General features: G+C 42.6%; 1 protein-coding gene across 5 annotated transcripts in view; it reads left to right on the top strand.

Annotated features, from left to right (window-relative positions):
- CEMIP (cell migration inducing hyaluronidase 1) overlaps nucleotides 1-25,508 on the top strand; it is a 144,782-nt gene that overhangs the window by 84,105 nt on the left and 35,169 nt on the right. For all 5 annotated transcript variants that reach the window (XM_034784480.1, XM_034784479.1, XM_034784481.1 and 2 more), the window contains exons 6-13: nucleotides 56-235; nucleotides 6,451-6,521; nucleotides 7,639-7,734; nucleotides 8,380-8,501; nucleotides 10,808-10,949; nucleotides 12,005-12,196; nucleotides 22,594-22,769; nucleotides 23,569-23,778. In XM_034784480.1, the coding sequence (XP_034640371.1) occupies nucleotides 56-235; nucleotides 6,451-6,521; nucleotides 7,639-7,734; nucleotides 8,380-8,501; nucleotides 10,808-10,949; nucleotides 12,005-12,196; nucleotides 22,594-22,769; nucleotides 23,569-23,778 (1,189 nt within the window). The remainder of the gene's footprint in view (nucleotides 1-55; nucleotides 236-6,450; nucleotides 6,522-7,638; nucleotides 7,735-8,379; nucleotides 8,502-10,807; nucleotides 10,950-12,004; nucleotides 12,197-22,593; nucleotides 22,770-23,568; nucleotides 23,779-25,508) is intronic.

The raw sequence follows: 25,508 nt of genomic DNA, 5'->3' as shown, positions 1-25,508 counted from the left end.
AATACAGAGAAGGTGTGATGCTCTTGTGAGAAAAAGCATCTTTTCTTTCCTTTAGGTTTGATACCTACAAACTGAAAGGGGAAAGTGCCCGTCTTGTCCAGTATTTGAGAGCAATTGACAATGGCATGATCCTGTCAATAGCAGTGAATGATGAAGGATCTAGAAACTTGGATGACTCAGCCAGGAAAGCAATGACCAAACTGGGCAGCAAGCATTTCCTCCATCTTGGGTTCAGGTATGTGCCTATCCTGCCAGTTCTGCCAGCACAGAAGACGTATTATGCTTTTCATATACCCAGATAATTCTACTCTCTCAAAGGCACAACGTTCTTTCACACTGTGAAATTTTTTCCCTTTTTTCTGTGCGAACTTTTAGCAGTTAATTAAATAGCCTAAGATGCATTCAGTGTCTATATTGGGCACTTTTATTAGGAGATTGAGGAATAGCACATGATTCACATTAAAAGGCATGTATTTTTCCATGATAACCCCACAAGTTATCCATTCCTGTTTGTTTCCATGCCATACCCTAGAGATTTAAGATGTATGTATAAATCTATCCAGTGTACTGAATATACATATCGTTCTCTTGGGTAAACAAACTTTAGGGCTAGTGTAACAGCCATATAGCCCTGGCTAAATACATAGACAGACATTCTGGAAAATATATTACATAACTAATCAAATGTATGTTTGGGATTTGTGCAGCACATAATTTAATATGCATTATATTTACCCTGTAGACTGTAAAAGTCCTTTGGCCAATATACAGTATATGTTGGCACACATATTGTTTTAGAGAATATGTACTATTTGGCCAGTTGGAGTCCTAGTTTATCACGTTGCTCTGCATTTATAAAAAGTGGTTGTTTGTTACCCAATAGGTCATAGTCTATGTAAAGTCTGGAGGAGTCATTGTGGACCATTTTTAAAAAATCCTTCAAAAACTGAGCCAAAGGCCAACCTTTGTGAACATGTGTGAGACAATTAGGCACCTGCAGATGGAGAACATTTTCATTCTGGTATATAAGGAAACTTAGCTGTGAGAGTCCCTTACCTGTTACAGGGAATTGGATGCACTGTATTGAGTATTGCAAAAAAATAGGACAAAAACTGAACAAACAAACAAAAACCCAGTATTTCCTCCCAGATACCCACAGTCCATGTTATGGCCCAATGGCCTGCCAGATTTCTGCTTCTGTAATTCTAGTTTTGAGACATGGAAAGAGACTTGAAAATCCTACATCTTTTTTTCCAGTCTTGCAATGGGGAAAACTTTTTGTTTTTCATAATTTTGGTGAAACTGCTCCTGGTATTTTTATCCAACAGTGGCATTTTAATGTTCGTTTCCAGCTCCTTTACAATAGGTACTTTGAATGGAAATGCCTAGAGAACATGAGTCATCGTGTTATGACTCAGCTCTGCCATGAACTAGCAGTTGCCATCTAAAAGCTAACACTTGCCACGCTGCTACTTGAGCTACTGCAGCATTTTTCTATATTTTAGAATAGGAAACAGTGGGGCCAACTCAGATATTTCTTGGGTAAGAGCGCAACTTCTCCTTGCCCCTGCCTCACTGGCTGGAACTCATTCCAGTGCCCACTCATCCCCCCCCCCCCCCCCCAGGGACCAGTGGCGGATTAATAATTTTGCCGCCCCTAGGCCGGGAAATAATTGCGGCCCTGGCCCCGCCCCGACTCCGCCCTTTTCCCCGCCCCCATTCTAACCCCCTCCCCAAAGTCCCCGCCCCAACTCTGCCCCCTCCCTCCCCCTATTGCATCCCTTCCCCAAATCCCAGCCCCACCTCTTCCACCAGCATGCGGCGTTCCCCCTCCTCCCTCCCTGCCCCGCGAAACAAGCGCTGGGAGGGGAGAGAAACAGGACACGGTGGCGTGCTTGCAGAGGAGGCGGAGGTGAGCTGGAGCAGGGGTGCGGGGTGTGGAGGGGAGCTTCCACCCCTGCAAATTTGCCGCCCTAGGCCTAGGCCTTGTCGGCCTAGGCAATAATACAGCACTGACAGGGACCCTGGACTTCCCTTGGCTGGGGAGTCTTTCTCCCCCCCCCCTTACCCACACATTGCATGAGTCAGTGCTGCAGGAGTCAAGTTCTCAGCAGGCTCCCCTGCACTCCACCCCAGAGGAACAGACTCCCTGTGCACCAAGTTGCAACATCATTTGGCATGGATACACTTCCATCTGGATGGAGGGTTGGCCAAGCCAAATTTGAGTGGCATTGTGACCCTGTGCACCCGCCTGCAATGCCACTGAAATTTGGACTGGCCACAGCTCTGTCTGTATAGAGGAGCAGCCAGGTCAAATTTCAGTGTTGTGACCACACAGCCAGAGTGCTGCTCCGGATCACTCAGGCAGCAGCCTTACTGATTTAGTACAGGACCTCTAAAAGTTGTCTGGCCACAGTCCCCCCCAGTTCCATTTTATATATGGAATTTTGAGCAAGTGCAAAAACCTGGAGTGTGTGGGTGAGAATGCACCTCTTCTTATTGACAGGAAATAACAGCGACATCTTGGGTATTCTGATGTGGTAATTCATGGCAAATGTTGACCCTTTAAGGGTGACCACTGTGTAACATACAGGTTTGTAAAAACATTTGCATCCCTGTGTACTAGTTAGGTGCGTCCACCACTTTTGAAAACATTACCTCTGAAGTCCCAATGACTTTTTTTAATGAGTCTTGGTCTCCTGTGACAGATTTATAAAAGTATTAGGTGTCTAAAGATGTAGACAGCTGCCTACTGGGATTTTCAAAACCCTGTCTACAGCTTTAGATACTTCACACTTTTTCAATGGGAGTTAGATACCTAACTTAGGCACTTTTGAAAATATTATTTTAAAAATCCATCAGGATAAAAAACTAGCAAAGATTCTCTGTTCCACAATGCCCCAGGGCCTAATTATCAGCTTCTAAATTATAAATGATCAAAGCCGGGAATCCTTACTCAGGCAAAATTCCCATTGAAGTCATTATTTACTGAGGCCAATGTTCTAAGTTTTGTCTGAGTTAAGGATTGCAAGGTTTGGTCCACAAATAACACATGACCCACAAACACCCTGAAACCTGGGGGGATGCCTTTATCCAGAACCAAATCCCAAACTTCACGACTGGCTCCTTTCTCTACACCAGGATGAACCCAAAGCCTGAACTGAAACAACCTGATTTGGTTCTGAATTCTGCAGCTTGGACCCATCTCTACTCTGAGCAGAAACTCAACTGCAAACCTATATTTGTACCAGAATCAGATAATAACAAAGATTGTTACATCTGACCCCTTTCTCCTCTGCAGTGCAGTAGATAGTGAGGGAAAGGTACTGGATGTTATTTTATTGCCATTTTTAACCCAATGTGCCTGGGTTACTGCATATCAACAGCTACATAATCATACAAGAAAGTCTGAATGCCACGCTGCCTCTTGTTAGGTTTTTACTCTGTAGTAGAGTTAGTGATTTTCAGTGCACTGTGCACTTAGGCACATTTTTAGTACTGCTAAAGTAAGGGCCTGTCAAAGGTAAAAAGTCCCTGCTCATTCTGGACACTGTAGTTTTGTAAAAATTACTCTGGGCGATTTGCTAGATTATATATCCACCCTCTAAACTACACTGCAGAGGAGGAGTCGGACAATGGGCAGTGGATTGATTGTTCTCTCTTTCTGATCACCCTAAAACATCTGTTGGCTTGATGACAGGCTGACAGTACTAAATCAAACACCTGTGTGCCAGATCTGCCCAGCCTTATGTCCGTTGCTGATGACCGATTGCGAATGTTGCTGAGACAATACTGGTGCAACCCCAGCTAGTAATTTTGGGGCGAGATATATTTGTTTTTCATTTCTGAAAGTGCCAAATGAGTCAGGTGACTCAGTCACTGCCTGGGTAATTTTCTGGTACTGTGGGCTACACAGGGAGATTGATAGATGGATAGAAACCATCTGTCTCCACTTCTGTCACATTAAACCAGGTCCTGAACTGCCATAAATCAGCATTGCTCCATTAAAGTCAAAGGAATGATGATTTACACCAGCTGAGCATCTGGTACACGATGTCTGTTCCTGTTGCCCATTTGCTGAATCCAGAAAAATCCGAATGAATAGAAGAGCTTCCCCTTCCTTGTCTCACTAAGAAATGAATGTGCCCTTTAAATAATGAGCTTTTTTTTAAATCAGTCAATCAAGACAAAGTCTTTCAGCACTAGCTGCTGACAGTTCTAATCCGAACCTCACACTGGCATCAGTGGTGCTACTCTGGGTTCACACCGGCGTAAAGGAGAGTGGAATTCAGTCCTCGCATTTCACACCATCAGGACATGTTACATGTGGCCACGTGCATTAGGATGAACTGGCTTAACCATGCTGTTCGCCATAAAACTAACTCAGGGAACCAAATACTGGGAAGAACGAAACGGGTGCAAATATTAGTTTAAGAACAAACTGAACTATTCTGCAATATGTTTTGAATGCTCTTGGCCTTGTTTATTTTTTAATCATATTTTTGTCATTTGTTTTTATTTTTGTTAACCAAAAAAACGGAAGTTGGTGGGAGGCGGGGGGGGGGGGGGAGTCTGTCCTGCCTGCTGAGTGATAAAATGTCATTTCTTCCACCCTCCCACCCCTCTCTTTCTCTTTGGCTGGCGATCACAGAACTCCAATGCCTTTGGCATTCGGTGTGCAGGAAAGTTTTTTCCAGCAGGAGCATCTGGCTCCCTGGCAGACGCCTCAGGCAGTTGTGCTGGCAGCTTTGCAGCTTCCCCTTGGTCTGTCCTGTGGTCAGGCCACTGATGAGCTGCTGGAGCTGCCTTGATTTTTTTTGAGAAGCCATTTTCTTTACATTAACAGGGTGTATATGTCACCCCCGTTCTCACCATGGGACCGTGCCTACTCAGAGTCTGCTCCTACTGAAGTCAAGGGGAATTTAGCATTGACTTCAGTGGGAACAGAATCAAGCCCTAATAAAGGTGAGATGGCTGGTAATATACATCAGGGGTCAGCAACGTTCGGCAGGCGGCTCGCCAGGGTAATAAGTGCAGTTTGTTACTATCTGATGGTCACAGGTGGACTCAGTCCAGTATCTACTAGAGAGTTATCAGCAATGTTCGAAGCACTAGCACGTGAACTGAACTGGCGAGCGATGTGCTGGCTGCGGCTTCTCGCCGCCCCCATTGGCCCGGGACGGCAAACCGCGGCCAGTGGGGGCCGCGATCAGCCGAACCTGACGCGTCAGCAGGTAAATAAAACTGGCCCGACCCGCCAGGGTGCTTACCCTGCCGAGCCGCGTGCCGAACGTTGCCGACCCCTGGTATATAGTGTGTTTTTGATAGCTGACTTTTAGCGTCCATATATATTTTCTATAGAAGCCTGAGGGCAGGTTTTAAAGCCACCTACATTCCAATTACCATCAAATGCAATGTGTGAGGTGCTGGCTTGGACTTCTAGGATGAAGTCCTGACTCTCTTGAAATCAGTGGAAGTTTTGCCAAGAGACAGAGGATTTCTCTAATAGGGTTTTTATTTGCTAAATGTTGGGGCCTCTCGACTATAGTGGAAGTCCCACAATGCACTTCTTGTTCTGTTGTGATGCACATTATTAATTAATAGCATTCATGGCTGAAGTCTATTTAGACACACAACAGTAAATCACATTCAGCAGCAGGACAAAACTCCCTGCTCTGACCCATTAGTGCCCTTCTCTAGGGGATTCATCTCCAAAGTTGAGAGGGCAATTCAGTCTCTGTTCCCCAAACCAGTTCAGTTCACATGCTAGTGCTTCAAGCATTGCTGGTAACTCTCTAGTAGATACTGGACTGAGTCCACCTGTGACCATCAGATAGTAACAAACTGCACTTATTACTGACCTGGGGCTGGAGCTGACCCAGTGATCGTGGCTCCTAAATCCCCATTCCTGGTCACAGTTTGAAGTGAAGAAAATCTGTTCTGATGGCATATCTATGCACCTTTGATAGCGGTTTTTGCCAGAAAATCAATAAAACAGAGTCCATTATAAATCCCTACGGCTTACTACAGGCTGAAACCTGACCTACAACATTTCAGCACAAATTCAATTTGCTTAACCGAATTTGGGTATTTTAAAGTTCTTTTTTGGGGGGGAAGGGAAGCATTGCAGCCAGCCAGAGGCATTGCCAGTGTCCCATGTTGCTATCGCACAAAAGCCTCTTTAGATATTCAATAAAAAGTGAAGTCCACCTGTTACATTTATACAACACTGATTAATTATATCAAGAAGATATTTGTCTTTGAACTTCATTTCTCTTGTTGCATATTTAGCAAAGTATATTAAGTGTTAAGATATTGTCAGTGTAAAACCTAGTGCAGTGTCACATAAATCTGTCGGTTTTGAAGATGGTGCACCAGGGCGGAGAAAACAAATGATGCATGCAAGTACCAGATGAAATAATATGATCATTTCTCATCTTGATTTCTCAGGCATCCTTGGAGTTTTATTACAGTAAAAGGAAACCCTTCCTCTTCTGTTGAAGACCACATTGAATATCTAGGTAATGCAGAAGCAAATGCTTGCTTGAAATTGCCTGGGCAAGTTCCTCCCTGGTATAATTCCATGGAAGTCAGTGTAATTACGTAAGGAATAAATTTGTTCAATGACCTTTGTACTGTCTGACACGACACTACATTGAAGTTGTGAACAGGAGTCTTATCTCCTTACATTATCCCCATGCTGTGATGCAGTTGGATGGGATTTGACACAGGCCACTCATACACAGAAATACAGGGCCAGATTCTCAGCTAGTATAAATCCGTATAGCTCCATTGAAGCCAAATTATGTACAGGTCTGTCGCATCTTACGCGCATTTAACATGCGCGATTTCAGCTTTACGCGGTCAGCAAAAACAAAACAAAAACAAAAAAAGAGAAAAATAACAATTTTAATACTGTACCTGTATTGCGGGCGATTCCGCCCGCCATTACACTCAATGTAATTTTGACTATACGCGATTTTCGCTTTACGCGCTGACTGCGGAACGTAAGCCCAGCTTAAGATGCGACAGACCTGTATCCACCTTTTTTTGACATCAATCAGTGGAACGATCTCAGTTAACATGAGATGAAAATCTAAGTCATGATATTGTACCATGAGAGTAGGGTGACCAGAGACCAAGTGTGAAAAATCGGGACAGAGGGTGGCGGGGTAATAGGAGCCTGTATAAGAAAAAGCCCCAAATATCGGGACTGTCCCTATAAAATCGGGACATCTGGTCACCCTACATGAGAGTCAAAACCCTGCAGCCTATACTAGTTTTTGAGGCTCTTTGCTGTGGAATACCCTAGTATTTTCTAAATAAAGACAATGACCTGGTTTGTCACAATGTAAACTAGCAAACAAAAAATGCAAAATAAAACAAAAAACGTGATTTTTCTTAATTCACTTGACTTTTTGAGAATTCCTCCTCTACAAAGGCAAAGTCTGAGCAGAAGGAAAGAGTCTGAAAAATCACTCCATGAGCAGGAGGAACAATTTTGCTGGAAATTTTGTGGGCAATTACTGAATCTGCTCTAGTCTCCCAAGAGACACACACACGGGCTTGCTCCATTGCTTATGAAGTCTTAGCTTCTATCACTTGCAAACCATGAAATTGTTAATAATTGTTTTACAGGACACAAGGGATCAGCTGTGGCCAAAGTATTCAAACTATTCCAGGCTGAGAATGGAGAGCATTTTAATGTGTCTTCAACCAGTGAGTGGGTTCAAGGTGAGCCATCTGTTTGCCTGCTAGCAGAGTGACAGCGCTTAGACAGTGCTAATCGCTCTTTGAAATATTCCTTTTTACCACACCAATCACATTTCCTCTCTTTAGAAAGAGAGGCTCTGATATCTGTTAAGGTTGCCTTTAATCCAAACAAGAACACAAACAGCATCTCTATTTCCAACCCCTGCAAGACTCTCTGTAATTTGAATCCTTTGTCTTTTTTGCATTGAATGTGACAGTCCATGTGTTAAGGCCAAACCAACATACATCCTCTTATTTCTTTTGATTATGTGGTCACCGCTTGTCAGAATGATGTTTCAGTTAACAAACAGCAACTGATTACAAGCTGACTTGAATATACTGTATATAGAGATCTCTAGGGAGAAGGGCACAATTCAAGTTCCACAGCTGTTAGAAATGCTCATGCTACATACTCAAACCATGTAGCTTTTAAATAATTCCAGGCTCCCTTACCTTGCTACACTTCATAGCCTCAGTAAAGCAGCTGCCAGACTGGCAAGGAGAACCAGGAACTAGGCAGTTATTGAAGTAACTTGTTCGTGGTATTTGAGACTAAATTCTGGTAAGTGCATTTTTGCCGCATTAAGTATGGCTTTCTATAAAACGATCTTTCCTGTTTGTCTCCAGATGTAGAATGGACAGAGTGGTTTGAGAAGCCCAAAAAGGCAAGATCCAAAGACACGGAGAAACTTTCTGACCTCAGAGCGGCAAACCCAGGCAAAATCTGCAGTCACCCCCTTGCTATCCAGGTAGGACAAACTCCCCATTTTCCCTATAGATTAGCTTGCCTGATGTGCAGCAGCAGTATAGTAAGCAACCAACTGCCGCATCAAAGTCAAGAAAGTTCTAGTAGACCTCAGGCCATCTTGGTGACAGTGTTGTGAGTGTGAATGCATTTAGTTTCTTGACGTCTCTTGATGCTCTTGCACATAGACTGGCCACGATGCTGGCAAATGTTTAACACTAATGGGAGGCTCATAAAACAAACTATATTCCTCATTCTGAGTCTGATCCTGCAACCCTTATTCACACAACCAGTCCCAGGTCAGTCAGTAGGACTACTGGTGTGAGGAAGGGAACTATGCGGTCCACAAAATACGTAGCTTCCTACAGGAAGATTAAGGGGGAAAAAGAAAGGATGGAGATTTTCCAAGGGTCTAAAATGAACTTGGAATGGAAGCTGTCTGAAAAATTAAGCACAGAATCTGACCATAATATTAAAACTACAGGTTGCATTAGGTTATGGGGGGAAATGTCTTCAGGCTTGCAGTCATTTTTTAAAGTCCATTGCTTTTTCTTTGGTAGAAAGAAGTCTGAATTCCATTGTGCGAAACATGTAATTAAATCCTCGAATGCACATGTTGAGGGGGAAAAGTATCCTTGTTATGACTGCAAAAGCTGCTTAATGTCTGAAGGAAAAATGGCTTTTATTGGCAAATTCCTGCTGCATACTTAAATGCCCAGTTGATAAAATTCTGCAGCTCAAGTGCTGCTTAACAGAAGACCATAAAATGATTGGTACTGTGGGGTTTTTACAGGGTTGGCTTGAGCATTAAGGCATGTAGGAATTGATCCAGCAAACTCTTACTCACCTAAGTAGCCCTTGCTCACAAGAATAGTTGCATTAAATTTAATTGGACTACTCATGCAATGAGGACTACCTGTATGAACAAGGGCTTCCAGGACTGAGTCTTCAATTTAATCTCATTGTGGAACAGTTTTTTTTCCTCATTGTTCACTATTACTTGCCAGGTCAATGGTAAAACTGACTCTAGATGCATTTCAGCTTTTGTTCATGTGTTGGAAGAGGGATTTCAGTTCAGAACATGAGAGCCACTAGGCCAGATACTAATTTAACTAATAGTTGCTTTTGTTCATATGTATTAAAAGTGAACCAAGAAACGCCATATTTTTCTGTTTCTGAAAAGTTATAAATCATGAGCTTCTAAATCCTCAGCTGATATAAATCCATGTAGCCCATTGACTTCATCAGTTTACACCAGCTGAGGATGTCAAGTAATCAGAACTAACCTGCCCCAACGATGCTAAGCATAAGAAGAATCAAAATAGAACCAGAAATGTGTAGCCAAGGGCACGTTTCCCATTGATTGCAGTGAGCGTGCCTATATGAGTGAGTAGGAGTTGCAGGATCAGACCTCTAATTTCGATGGTGACTCATTTATGAGCCTCGTGCCTTTTTAAAATGAAGGTTATTTGGCTGGTTCTATGCAATGTGTAGCATTTTTGTGCAATGGCAAAAAGGGTTGCAAACCGAGGTCTAGACTGTGGTATTGAATCCCAGCCTTGAGGGGGGATGGTATGGACTGCACTGCCCCAGGAGGAACGCATGCTCGACATGTTGAATCATCGCTTGGGGTGGTGTAACCTGATTCCATCCCAGCATACCCAGCCAGCTCCACAGGCTGGTTTGTATGTGGGAGAGCAGAGGCCCACCTCTTCTTGCCCCCTTTGGGGCGATTTGTGACCTCAAGGTGCGTGAGGGAGCATTCCTAGTGCTCCCTGAGTATAGAGATAACAAATATCCCTGGCCCTTGCAAGGGAGAGAGAGAGAGAAGACTCCCACCTCTTTCTCCTGCAAGGATCAGACACAGTCTGGCCCCAGGTAATGAAATGAGAAAAGTTAAGATGCTTGAAAGCCATGCGTTTGTTTGGGCCCATCCATCTGCATTCAGAATCTGAATCTGACCTCAAACTAGTGGAGATCTAAAATCAAGGGAAACAAGGCAGCATTAGCAAAGCTCAGAGTACTGTTTCCAAAACAAAAAACACCCAAGTCCTAATATAGATGTGGGAGTGACATGATTCACCTAGTATTAAATCCATGTGGTCTGCATAAAAAAGTTATGGTGCATGAACCAACTAGAGTATATAACTGAACTCTACCCATGATCATTCATCCTGTTTTATTACATGGTCATTGTGCATCATCTTAATGCAAAGTGATCACCCTCATTCCATGCAGAGAGAGAGTAAGAGGATGTGAACGCCATTCATGTTTAATGACCACCCCTGTGCATTTCTATTCTCATCCTAGGCAGCTACACTTTCTGGAGCCAATTTAACAACTGAGGTTTTCTACAAAAGCGGCCATGATTATAGGTTTATGTGCCATGGTAAGGATCAGACAGACGAAGGCTGCCAGAATTACCGAGTGCGGTTCCTGTGTGGCAAACCTGGTATGTGACTCACTTTTTAACGCCCAGCTGCCATGTCATTCAGAGCAGAAACCCCATTTTGAATTTTCCTCCTTCTGAGCTGGCTATTTTATAGGAAGCAGAACTTTGATACCGAACACAATAATTCACTGGGGAAACCCTTTGATTTCCGTGTTGCGTTCTTTGCTTTCTTCTGATGTCTGGGTCCCTGACTGAGCATTTAGCCACAGGTAGACAGGATGGGCCAAACCAGGCCTGTTGGAGCACCTCCTACTGATGTCAACGGGAGTAACCTCTACTTACTGTAGAACTGAATTTGGTCCAATGAGTTCCTCAAGCTGAGGTTTGGCTGGGATATTAGAGTCTTCAATAGAGTATCTCGAGAGATTCTTGAGCACTACGTGGAATGATGTGATGGTGTCACCAAAACCCAGTAATACTGTACAGATACTTGGCAAGACCTGTAACAATCTCCACGCTTCCTAAAGCATTTCAAGATGGGGCAGGATTATTCCTTCAGCAAGCAAGGAGACTGTGTTTCATGCTAATGCTGTTGGGAAGCAACGTGTTTTTCAAAGTAATTATTTCTTTTGCAATTGTTCATTTAAGCAATACCTGCCCTCATACTGGTCATTGCGTGTGATTCTTTAACGCTCATTTAGTAGGGAGATAAAGATGGAAGGCAGTTATCTTTGTTGGGGGAAAAAAACAGTCATTATGTTAAAAAACCACTTCTGGGAGGTTTATTGCTACTGTAAATAACAGTGCAGCGCAACCATAACTGCTGGAGCTAAGTGGGTGTGGTGAGTTGAGCCACTAAGGGCTACATTTAAATTTAGTTAAATGGCTAGTGGAAAATCTATTTGCCAATAACTAATGAATAGGCCTTTTTTTTGTTTGTTTGTTTGTTTTTCACAAACCAAACCTAACCAAGAACGTACTTGGGAGAGCTGTAACATTTATGTTGGATCAGTAAACTACTGCATTTTGTTGGTATCAAAAATGCCCAGAGAAGTTAGCGGACAATTTAAGGTTCAGTGAGCTGAATTCTCTGCCATCCCCTTTTTGCTTCCTAGTGAGACCAAAGCTTACTGTAAGCATTGATACCAACGTGAACAGCACAATCTTGAGGCTGGCAGATGATGCACGATCATGGAAGGCTGGAGATAGACTTGTCGTTGCCAGTACAGATTATTCCATGTACCAGGCGGAAGAATTCCAAGTCTTGCCTTGCAGAGCCTGTGGGCCTAATGAGGTCAAAGTGTCAGGTGAGGATTTATCTTGTCATTCGCATGTTTCTATGGGCACATTCTTCTCTCCTTCATACCCAAGAAGCTCCATTTAAACCAAAGGTGTAGCAGAGATGTGAATGAGAGCTGAATTTGGCCTTCAGTTTGTTGATGCTATTGTGAAATCTGTACCTTTTGCTATCTGAAAATCACCTGACATCTGTAAGTGATGACAGTGCCTTCAGGTTTATCTGTGGGTTTTCCATCTTTCTTCCTAAGCATCCAGTTCTTGATCTTCTCTCTCCAGCACTTTTCAGGGTGGGCCTGAGTTTATAGGATTTGATGTGCTCTAGAAGAGGATCATCTTCTGAAAAGCATAAGATGAAGTCCTTTCTTATCAAAGGGAGAGGAGGAGCAGGTCATGAGAGATTTTTAGGGCTCTGTGTTATTGTAGAGTTGGTTCTTTATGCCATGCAGATATATTTAGGCAGAAACACAGTATCCCATTTATAAAATACTACTCTGTTAAAACCATCTGTTTTTAGTATCTATATAGAGCACATGACTTAGTGGAGATGTGTTAACTATATGTCCCTAAAGTCACATGACCAGCCATATAATCTCAAACCACAGTGTGTGAGTAAACCAGAGTTGCTGTAGAATGCTGAGTGAATTGATCTGAGACAGAGGAAATGGGAAGGTGAGTGTAGTGATACAAAGTTTTGTTGTTGTGTTTTTTTTTTTCTCTTCTGGAGGACTAGCTCAAATCTGGAACAGGCTGCTGGAGGTGAAAAATCATTGTTGTCTAATTGTTCTTCAGTGGTCTTTGTGGTCTAAACCCAGTTCAAAAAATACAGCCACCACAAAGTGACACCTTATTGTCCATCTCAGCAGAGAGGCACAGATGTCTGGGAGAGATTTTTCCAAAACACAACAAATGGCTTTTAAATCTTCCCCTGAGTCTGTCAGGTCCTCTTTCCCTTCCAGAACTTGGTTTTGGCACATTGATGGGTAGTGTGGAGAGAGTGCATTAGCTACCCATTCTGTCAATAGACTGAGAACTTTCCAGTACCGTCCTTTACAACAACAAACGTTAATGTAAAAAATGTAGCATAGCTGAATGCTTATGGTGATAATTCAGACATGTTACATTGCCAATGAACTGCCAGTGTTTAAATAAGAGATAATAATAGTGAGTCAGATTCATTTGAGGAGAGATTTTTAACATACCCTTAATGTAAATTCATTTTGAGAAAACAACATACTCCCACTTCGAACAATCAGTGCACCGGACCGTTTGTTCAGCTCTGCGACATTAACTACTTCATGCATCATTATCTCTGATGCAGCCCTTTCTGAAGGATACAAGTGTTTCCTCCTGCACTGTGTTTTTGGAAGGGCTCTAGTCATTCATTGTTCAACAGGCAAAAAGAGGGATATTGGTTAAGCCAAAAACAATATTATTCTGACTTTGAATTCATCATAGTCTTATGACTTAAGATGACAAGCACTCTCCCAGAGAATGTATCTACCAGCTGAGTATTATTCTCGTGAAACACTTGAGCTATTGGAAAAACTGCATCAATCTATAATGATACAAAGTACATTGTGAGAACAATCTTGGAAATAGTCAATAAAAATGAAGACCGCAGATTTCTAAGACTCTTCTTGTATCTTCCTGGATCTCTAAAATTTTTATAATTTATTTATATTCATCTTCTACAACAATTTCCATTGAGTTACTATTAGGAAAGTGAATAGACAGGGCGGGAAAAGAAGCCATGTGATTTCAAGTAGAGATCTAAGTGGAAATACTTGTTGAAGTGTTTGTGCTCTGTTTCCAATTAGTTGTTAGGAGAATTTGGACATCCCTTTTATTACCACAGATGACACACACTGGGGCCAAAGTCTGCCCTGACTTACACCCCTGCAACTCCATTGACGTCAATGGGATTTCCCTGGTTATATAAGTCAGGGCACAATTTGACCCAATAATAACTGCATCCAACTTTCTTGTAGCAAAATCCCACACACTAAAAATAAAATGGAAGAATCCTGCATGACTCTGACATAGTTCAGTCAAGTTGAAGGGAGTAATGTGAAAGATTGAAATCTCCTCCATCCTCACGAGAAGACAAGTAGGTCAAGGGAGTGTCCTGTAGACAATCAAGTTGGGACTTTCGCCTTGGGATCTCATTCCATTCTTCTCTGTGACTTCATAAGCAGTGGGCCTGATGCTGCAGTGCTTAGACAGGTGAACAGTCCCATTGTATCATATTAATATAACATGCAGGATTGGGCATTGAGTTATGTGCAGAAAAGACTATATATTTTTTTGTCTTCTTCCACAGTCTACTTCATTCTTCTCAGTTTTCCGTATCAGTTCCAGTGAAGGATCTTCATATAGAAAGATGTAAACGCAGTTTGAGTTAGGAACTGAGAGCTCCAAAAATCTGCCCATTGGAAATAACAAACAAATTATAAAAATAGCTCTACTCATAATAGGTTTTGTCCCCTTTAACCAGTTTGGTTTGTTGGGTTTTTTTTTTTAATTAAACATAAATGTCAAGACTCAACTACTCAAGTGTCCATTTAACAATATGGCAAAATAATCCTCATGCTGTAAGGATTTTTGTGGAACATCGATTTGGCAGAGCAAAAGTCTAATTATAATCAGTGTTCCAATGTTTTAATATTTGAACAGATACAGCTTTGGATATTTTGCCAGATAAGTTAATCTAGTTAGCCAGCTCATATACTATTTATATTTGACCCTTCCTGCTGAGAAATCATACTTGCTTTATTGACTAGAAGTGGCTTAAGTAGCAGTAAAAAGATGAATATTAGAGCACGAAGGGTGGGATTTTTAAAAGAGCCTAAGGGAATTAGTGAGCCTACTCCCATTGGACTTCAGTAGGATTTGGGTGCCTAATTCTCTCATGGTTCTTTATTTCGGCTGGAATTTTTAGCTAAAGCAGGTGCCTAAGGAACCATTCTTGCAAACACTTACTCAGGTGAGTAGTTGTATTGATTTCAAAGTTGTTACTTCCATGAGGCTCGAACTCGGAGGTCGCCAGTCCCAGTAAAAATTTGTCATTTATTGAAATGGAACTCCTTCCCCCTCCCTCCTCCTTTTGTGCATATACTGTACTTGATAAAGCATGTCTTCACTTGTCATTTTTATGTCTAGATTATTTTCTGTGAGGAAATGATTAAAACTGTTTGATGTATTATCTCTGGACTCTGCAAAACTGGGGGAACACAGTGCAAGTCAGAGGAGGGAGAGAAGGAGGAAGGAAGGGTTGTGTTATTACAGTAGGATAGGATGAAAGATCAAGTATTTCTTGTGGTTTCCCCAGGAAACCAGTCTTATCTGTATCTTTGTGGCTGTATATGAAGTTACTAACAATGCTGATAAGTTTCACCGTGGATGGAATATACATGATGAAACAACCTTTTGTGCATATACTGTACTTGATAAAGCATGATTTTAAAAAAATACCCTACTTGTGGTTGGCCTAATTACTCAAATTATCCCACCCATTAGTAAATCTATGATTACAACTGCATCTCACACACATCTAGAATCCAACTGGTATGATTGCAGAGACTGAATAATTGTGGAGCGTTACTGAGTTTATTTGGTAATACTAAAATATGGGAGAAGAGCTTTAGAATTAGGAACTTACCTAAGAACAGATGTGGGGACAATTTCTCCATTCCAGCTCCGATACGTGAGTTGGCTTATTGATCTCTTCTACACTAAGCTAGTAGTAAAATTCTTGATCTCTTGTCTTCTAAAATATGCCAGATTCAGCCATCTCCTCAAAAGGTGTTGAGCTGGATTCTCCATTGAAGATATTTACAGCAGGGCAAAGAGTGTGAAATTCTACCGTTCTTGTTTTGGTAGCACTTTGTACTAGCTTTGCCCTGTAAATGACTGCACAAGGTGCAGGGCAATGGAGAGTCGAGGTCCAGGTTTGTTATATGCACCCAAAAGTTTAGGTGCTGATTTAAACTCTCCATACCTTCTACAGATGTGCACCGTTTAGCTTGGAAACCTCAGGAGACCATGTTTCTTGGGGGATTTATAGCACTGTCCGCTCTGGGTCAGGCAGGAAACATCACAAAAAAGGCCCTTTCTAGCTGTCTTTTGATGGTTCTTCCTCATGCTGCCAGACAATCGCCAGGGCTAATGTAAAGAAAAAACTCTTGAATAAATGTTAACTCAGCATTTCAAAAAAGGTGGGAACAGGTTTGATTTTTAGACATGGGGGAGAGGGAGAAATTCTTAATATTTCTCAATCAAAACTCCATCTTTTCCACCTCACACTCCCAATGCCAGGTACAAGGGGTTTTGTTTCAAGGGGAATTAGGGAAAAAAACAGGCTGTTCTCAAGAGGGCGGCATATTGGGTCATAGACAAGTGGGGAAAAAAACTACTATTTATAGGAAGAACTACCCTGTTAGATTTATTAGCTACAGCAGAAAGTACTAATGAACAATTACAGGCAATGAGATGAGCACTCACACATTTAACCCAACAATTGAAATTAATCCAATTTATTACAACTCTCAGGAGACTAAATTATTGCGTGCCACAGGCAGAGGCTAGAAAGCTCTGAGGTAGTGCCGGAGGCCCCTGCAGCATCCGGCAATTGATTAAGTGAGAGACTCTCAGATGATCCAGGCCCCACATTGCAGAGGATGGGGGGGAAATCCACGGTCATTGCCAATCTGACTAAGGGGAAAATTCCTTCCCAACCCCGAATATGATCAATTAGCCCCTGAACAGGTGAGGAAGAACCAGCCAATCCAGAACCTGAGAGAGAGAATTCCCTGCATCACCACACGTAGTGATTAATTGGTGCCAGGGCTTGCCAGTTCCGAGTCCCGGCAATCGCTGGGCCTGGCAGTTCCGAGTCCCGGCAATCGCTGGGCCTGGCAGTTCCGAGCCCCGGCAATCGCTGGGCCTGCTATGTCCGTTATGAAAGTTTAAAAAAAATTGCTTGAGCCCAGGCACCTCCTTCATTGCAAATTAAGCACTGACCTCACAGCACTGTCCCAGCACCAGCAGTGGCCATCTCTGATGCTTCAGAGGAAGAAGATTTTAAAAAACAAAACAAAACCCAAAACGCAACGCAGTATGTGTGTGGTGGGGGGGGGGATCCCTTTCTGACCCCTGCACGTGGACAGCTGAAACCCAAAAGCATGAGATTTTAGGAACATAAGACATGAACCGGAAGGGACCCGCAGGGCTGCTGAGCCCTGCCCCTTCCCAGCACAGGCAATTCCATCACACAATCCCACTCATAAATTTGTCAGGCTTTCTCGTAAAACTAATTAAGTGGCTGCATTCTGGGTGTGTGAGGTTCAGGGGAATTCTCCGCTGGCCAGCTACAGGCAGAATAAAAATGGGAAACACCGTCACTATATCGCAGACCAGTGAGGATTCTGTAGGAAGATGGATAGCAAGAAAGAGTGTTTGCCATTAAACATAAGCAATATAAAGAAAATGTGAATCAAACAGGCAAGGTTGTGTGCAGCATTTACTTTATGGCTGTCTACCCTCGGAGCTAGGGGTGTGATTCCCAGCTCAAGTAGACATACTCACACTGGCTTTTATTGAGCCAGCATGCTAAGTATAGTAGTGTAGCCATGGCATGGAAAGCAACGGCACAGGCTAGCTGCCCCGAGTACAAGCCTTCCTGAGCCCCCTTGATGCATAATGGGGTGGCTAACGTGTGCTACTGCTTCCCGCTGCCTGTGCTAACACTGCTACGTTACTGTTTTTAGCACTCTAGCTCCATGAGCGCTAACAAGCGAATGTCTGCTTGAGCTGGAAATCGCACCCCTTGCTCCAAGTGTAGACATAGCTTAAAAGATGTAGCAAAAGCTCTTTGGAGAAAGGCTGATCCAAACCCCATTGTAATCAATGGGAGCGGTTCCGTTGACTTCAATGTGGCTTTGGATCAGGCCTAGGATATGTGCAAGATTAAACATAACCCCCCCCCCAAATATTTTGTTTGAGAGAAGAAACAGCCAGGAGCATCCTTGAGAAATAAAATCGCTGGGAGGGCGTAGAATGCAGATCTAGAGGAAATCCATTTTTAATATTGTTCTGAAATAAATGACAATTCTTTTACATCTGGATGATGATAAAGAGTGGTAAGAAGTGGGGAAAGGCTTTCAGCCACATTAGATAGAACAGACTGGAGCTAATGTTGTGGTTGTACGTGCTTTGCTTGAATGCTTGAAAAATGAATAATTTTAAATATTCCATGGTGCTAATGGGGTCGGGGTCCCAAAAAACTGAAAAGCAGGCAGACTCTCTCTTTTTATAAACCAAGGGGGTGGGGGGAAGAAATCTATGAACATGAATTTAATTTGAATATTGGTTAATTTAAATAGCCAAAAATGGAAATATGTACTTCACTAATGTACATATTTTACAGATAAAGAGGTTGACAGAGAGACAACCAAATGGAAAAAATAGGCAGATTAGTTAAACACTGTCTGAGGCTGCAGTGTTTCTATCAGATTAAGGGTACAATTTCCAAAAGCACCTACATGAATTAGGAGCCAAAAATCCCATTTTCAAAAATGACTTAGGACCAGATTGTCAATAATATGTAGGCCCCTAAAGATCCCATTGGGAGTTAGCTGCCTAGGTGCTTTTGAAAATCCCACTAGGTGCCTAAAATTACATTCCTAAATCTGATCCCCAGATTCCTTCTGGTTTTGATTAGAACCCAGGATCAAAGCTTGAGGGTTACGTTCTGTTACGAAGCTCTGAATATGAACCTCCATAGAATTTAGAGTGGTTCTGATTTGCCATTCTATTTTGCCTTCTGTCTGGCCCTGGTTCAGCAAGCCATCCCTGTTCACCAAAGCACATGCTTACCTTTAAGAACATGCTTAAATCCTATTGACTTTAATGGAATTTAAGCACATACTTAATTTTAAGTGTGTGATTAATTGCTTTGCTGAGTAGGGATGGACTTAAGCAGCTGCTTTGCCAAACCAGGGCCTCCGTTAGATAGACACACAGAGTAAAGTGATTTATTTCTATGTATATTTGTATTTTGTTAGTTTAATTCTCTAGTGTGATGGCACATGATAAATCAAGCAAGTTTTTTATTCTGCCACACTGGCCATGCAATGTGGCTAACCACATCGCTCTGGTTATGTAAATAAGGCTCAGCTGCTGACTGCGATTGGTGGCAGCCATCTAGCTGATACTTGACATCCCTCTGTGAGTGATGCCAGCAATACGAAGCCCATGAAAACTGATTGTAAACTGCTTTGCATCTGGCTTCACTAATTTTTGGACAATCACAAAAATAGCTCTGGTGTTCAAACAATAAAGGCTATGCTACGATATTCAAAGCAGCAACGTTCTCTTTCTTCTGACCAAACCACTATAGAACTGGTTTGCAAGTCACTGATGCTGGGCTTTCAGACGGCAGGTGTCCAAATGTCACTTGTCAGCAATCTGCCTACCTCCAGCTAGCAACTCTCAGCATGCCGGCTGTAAGCAACAACTTAATTTCAAACTCAATTTACAGTGCTACAGAGTGAGACCTTCCTGTCTCCTTGTGAACTCTCTAGCAGATTTCTTTCACATCTGTCTCTGAATGTGCCCCATGAGCTGCTTGTGCATGCCAAGTGTTTAATGGGAACCAGCAGTAAAGCCCACATGCTCCTGGCTATGCCTGGCTTTGTTTTCCACATGGAATTTACAGTACATGAGGACTTCGGAGCAGTAGTCTCTTCCAAGAAGCATGCCCACCTTTTCTGCAGTATGGCCCTACTATTACATTGTTAAAGGGGAGTTTGAAGTTCTAGCTGCTGTTACAAGAGGTGGTTTGTTGTTTTTTGAAACAGCCCATTAAAGGCACCATTTTAGAACTAGTATGTGAAATACACTTTTACATTTAAAAAAAAAGACGCAAGGCAATTTTCTTATCTCACATCAAGCTAAGTGAGCAAAAGCATACACTTAACAAAGTTATATTTAGAAGCTGGTTAGTGAATATTTAACATTCTTGTCAGTGCTTAAATTTTGTGCATGTCTGTGCTGGTATTAAATACATGCAATCATGACATTTATGCCAGAGCTCAACACTCACAAATAATAAAACTGTCTCTTTTAATTGCAGTACTGCAAATCCAAGAGCTGTTTTTCAAAATCAGATGTTCTTATGATTATCTGAACTTCCCTTGTGTTTCACTAAGTAAGGGAGAGGCCAATGATGGGAGATAACTGAAAATAACATTCAAGAAAACAGCCCTTCTATTGGGGCTCTCTTAATTTGCAGTGTCTCAACCATCCACCATAGAGCCTCCTTGTGCAGGGGCCAGTGACAGGTCCGTGCATTGACTGATGTGCACAAACAAGGGCACTAACACCCCTTTTCAGTTAGGTTCTGTCTGTTCCAGTTGAGCGATCTTGTGAGCCTAGTGAGTCCCAGACTGATCATATGCAAAAAACCACTCGCCCCATAACCTTGTGACAACACAAGAGAACTGAGGCCAGAGTCCAAGCTTGGGCCCTTACTTCTGCTCTATATGGTCTGGGAACACTGTAGAAGCAGCACGTTCATCACATGGGTGGGGGAATTACCTTAGTTTCTCTAGCAATCCTTCCAGCTGACTCAAGGAGCACTACAAATGGGCTATTCTGTTCCACATGTAGGCCTACCACTATGATGCAGATTTGAAGCGGGAAGGGGTAACGACTGAAGGGCGATAGAGCTAATGACTGATATGGGTAACATCCCATCAAAGAATTAGTCCCTATCAGTGTTCGTCTACACTTCCTTTTTCCTCTGAACAGCGTGTAGTTGGTCCCATTCTTCACTAGAAGCTGAATAAAGTTACTAGACGAAGTGGGTAAAAGAGATGCCCTTCTTCTGATAATCTGGAAGCCTGTCCTGTGTCTGTCATTGTCATGCTTCTATGTAATAGCTTAGCACTTTTCATCCAAGGATTTCAAGGTGCTTTACAGATGGAGAAACTGAGGCAGAGAGAAATGCAAGTAATTTAGCCAGTGTCAGAGCCAGAAAAGAATGTAGCTTTCCTGGCTCCCAACACAGTGCCTTATCCCCTAAACCATGTTACCTTCCACTGAAAGACCAAAGGAGGATAACCTGTATCAAACTGATGTCTCTTTATCTTTATGATCAAGTGAGAACATCATGTTTCATTTAAAAAGAGGCCATGTCAATTTTTTTTTAAAACCCCTCTTCCCACATGATGTGCCTCTCCGAGATCTCTCAACATCAAGCCTGCCCTTTGTTTCTAATAACTGCTGTGTAGGTCTCTGCTGAAATGAAATACATGCCAGTGTAACATTCTTTATAGCACAGTGTTTACTTAGCGAGTTTATTACCTTATTTTACTGGAATAATGTGAAATGTAGGCAGTCAAATAAGCCTTCCCTGCTTCTTTTTCTTCAAGCGAGCCGAGCCAGGAAGGAGGAATGCATCATGCATATGTTTTAATGAAATTACAGTGCTGAGATTATTTTGCTTTCTCGTTGTTCATGCTGGCTGGAATTCACCCCCTTCTAGCCAACCCACGCAACGTCTTTCATTCCTTGGATCCTCAAGGTAGTTAGGTGCAGCATGGCCCGGCAGGGGGGCCACTGCACTTCTGCATGCAGAGCTCCCCACCAGTTTGGACTGAGCTGGCGCAGAAGGAAGCATTGAGTGTGCGCTGAGGGAGGGGCCAGTGGTTCAGCATTTACAGGGGTCAAGTGGCTTGGAAACCACCTGTGGGTTCTTCTAGCCCATCCACTGAATTAGCAGCTGGGATGGGTCACACGCTGCAGTTTATTCAGGATTTCTGCACGGAGTGGCTCAATCTGCTCCTGATGAAGGTAGCAGCAAAGTACCTATTGGTTTCTGTGGGATTTGACCAGCAGTGACCCATGAGCCATGGCATACACCCAGAGTCTTTCCCAGTGTCCCATAATTATAGATACAACTATGAAAAATTAATTCTGGGCTGATATAGTGGGAGGATTCCCAGTGTTCAATAGCTCTGACACCTCGTCGCTTGCAGCTAAACTTTTCCCGATGCGTCAGGCTACAGCACAAACCTAGTTGTATTCCAGGCAGTGTAAAAATTCTTTTTTAGGTTACTGTATAGTCTCTTTTAAAGGTGGAGAAACTGGACACCGTTAGCAGCAGCTGTTACTTTAGGGACTACCAAAGTGACCCAAACAAACCCCACAAATCCTACATCCTTTGTAGAGGATATCTCCTTCGGACTTTGTGACTCTTGTGCTCTGGGCTTCCCCAGCCTTGAGGTGCCGGCCAACAGATTTTGTGGACTCAGGTGCTTAGTTCATTACCCCCACCAGCAGTAACAGTCAGCTGGTATATGCAGTGTTTGCAGAATAAACATGGAAATGCATCTTGTTCCCTTAGGGAGAGCAACCTACCTTCACATAGGAGAAGTGATCGACGGAGTGGACATGAGGGCGGAAGTAGGGCTGCTAAGCCAAAACATAGTGGTGATGGGAGAGATGGAGAGGCAATGCTATGACTATAGCAATGGTTTATGCACCTTCTTTGATTTTGACACCTTTGGGGGACACATCAAGGTATTGTATAAGTCCTTTACTGATACCCTTCTACACTGAACCAAACAACATGCACCTAGTAAGGGGGCCATGACATGGCAGGGAATGTCCTGTGAGTGGAGGCCTGCAACATAAACAAGCCCTTTCTAGAGTAGACCATAGATTCAACTCCTGCTTCTCTTTTCTTTGCAGGGCTCACCACACCCCTTCAAACATTACCTTGCCAGACTGGCTGGGGATCTGCACTCACAGGTTGCAGAGTTTGGATCCAAAATCCAACTTCCCCAAGGTTTGGTGGTGCTCAGATCTGGGGCTTCCATTCAAACCCATCTCCCCTTAAATCTATCACAATTGCTTTATGAAAAGCATTACATGCAAACAGATTTGCCAGAGTTTGCAAACTAGGAAGCATCTGCTGTGCAATGGTTTATGATTACTCCAAATTCTACCCCTGCTATCAACCATCATTGTCTAAGACTTGCACTGCCTGACTAATATGAAACAGAGAGACCAGGGGGGTGAGGTAATATCTTTTATTGGACCAACTTCCACTGGGGAGAGTGACAAACTTTCGAGCTTACACAGTGCTTGAAGAAAAGGTCTGTGTAAGCTCGAAAGCTTGTCTCTCTTCCCAGTGGAAGAGTTGGTCAGAAGTTGGTCCTATAAACGATATTACCTCACCACCACCACCACCCCCTTGTCTCTCTAGTATCCTGGGACAGACACAGCTACAACAACACTGCATGCAACAGTGAATAATATGAAACAAGCTGCCAGATGTTCCTACTGACACTTGACTGGTGTTTTATTTGTTCTGCAGATTGGTCTTGGTTTTAAAGCTGCCCATATTGAAGGTTTAGAATTGAAACATATGGGCCAGCAGAGAATGGGACACTATCCAATTCACTTCCACTTGGCTGGAGATGTGGATGAGAAGGGAGGCTACCACCCTCCATCCTATGTGAAGGGCGTCTCCATTCACCACACCTTCTCGCGCTGTGTCACAGTCCACGGCTCCAATGGCTTGCTGGTAAGAAACAGCGGTTTGATGACTGCCTTCCTGATCAAGATGTCATTTGATTCCCAGCCCAATTGCTGTCCCTAATAACATGAAAATGATACTCAGGCCCCTGAAACAAGTCTCATTACTGATAGAATTGTAGAGTTAAACCAAATGCTCTTCTCTTTTGCCCTGGATTTATTGAGTGATATTAATATGAATATATTTCAACATGTGTCTAAAACACAAATCCAACATAAGAATGTAAAACCAGGGGCCAAATTTTATACATGACTCAGAGCTGACAGGGCTTTCAAATGCCATTGTATTCAGAGATTCCTGCAGACAATCCCATCTACAACGGGTTGTTGAATCTATCTATAAACAAATAGTTTACTGTTAAAGAAGGTAATCACCAGATCTAAGGTTACTTTAATTTGCTAATAAGGATTTTTGTTTGAAATTCCCATTCACAACGTAAGTAGTCAGAGACCTCTGATTTAACAGAGCTGTTTGTCAGAACACTAAGGTGATCCTGTAGGTTTCCTATAGTACAACATCTATTTATCAGGTAAGTTACAGCACAGGAGAGTGCATGTAATGACCACTGCAGCAGCACCAAACTCCCTGCACCTCTGGGCAATCACTCTACTTCAGAGTAAAGAACACAATGAAAAACATTCTCACAAGACTCCATCAGTGCTGCTTTCCTGGGGCATGAACAGTACAGGGACTGGAGCTGAGTTTAATTCAAAAAGGCTTTGATCAGCAAATGCACACCTTCTGTATCACTGTTATGCTAGCTCTAAGGGCTTTGTCATGGAGCACTGTTTGTCGTCTTAGTGCCTTCTCAAATAGAAGCGGGTTCTGTTGATCACATTTACCTTTAGTGTGTTCCTTAACTTTAACTTTGTTGTTTTTAAGATTATTTTGAAAGCCGCGCACATTAGAAATTAGAGCTAGGACCCCATGTCCGCTCCACCCAACTGCTTGTGGATATCTAGGCCCAAGGCCAAAAAGTACAATTTGGCTGTTAGTACTGAAACCATATAACCAACCACCATATACATTCATTTTGTGAATGTGTGAGAGAGAAATCTTGGCCCCGACATTCAGAAAAGGTTCAGAAATGTGTTTTGAAAGCAGAGCTTTTAAAGGCATGTCACAAACATCAGAACTGACTTCTCAGCTTTTCCCAAGCATCAATCCAAAACAGTGGCCTCGACATGCCTGTTAGTTCCTCGGGAATCCCACATTTTTCCTGTGTTGGCACCACATGTGAAAAAAGTGTTTTTAACAGGTCTCTAACCAGCCAAGATCTCAACCCTGGGCATAAGAGATCAGTGTTTTAACATGAGACCACCAGCATGCCATGCCACTGGCTGTTTCAAATGATGGTCATTAAGCACTAGGAATTCTCCCAGTATATCACTGGTATTTTAAAAACACCTGCACTAACTTTTCATTGAACTATTGTAAGAGCTTGCACTGTTCAGGCTCAACATTTTTCATCCCTCATTTTGTTTTCAACTGGATCCTAAAATCTGCTGTAGACTTGGTTTCTGAAAAATCTGTTCTACTTTACCTTATCTACATATTATTAGACATCCAAGGTGTATAGCTGCTTTCCAATTTAAAGCCATCCATGTAGCAGCACTAAGAATGTAACTAACGCACAGCCTGGAAGAAGAGAATTGCCAGGAGTCTGTTTGTCAAGTAATGAGAAGGTTCCTAATAATGGCACCATAAACACATCCTCT

This window comes from Trachemys scripta, chromosome 10 (assembly GCF_013100865.1).
Source record: "Trachemys scripta elegans isolate TJP31775 chromosome 10, CAS_Tse_1.0, whole genome shotgun sequence".
Taxonomy (NCBI): Eukaryota; Metazoa; Chordata; order Testudines; family Emydidae; genus Trachemys; species Trachemys scripta.
The sequence above is the reverse complement of the archived record's forward strand: the minus strand, read 5'-3'. Positions and strand labels throughout refer to the sequence as shown.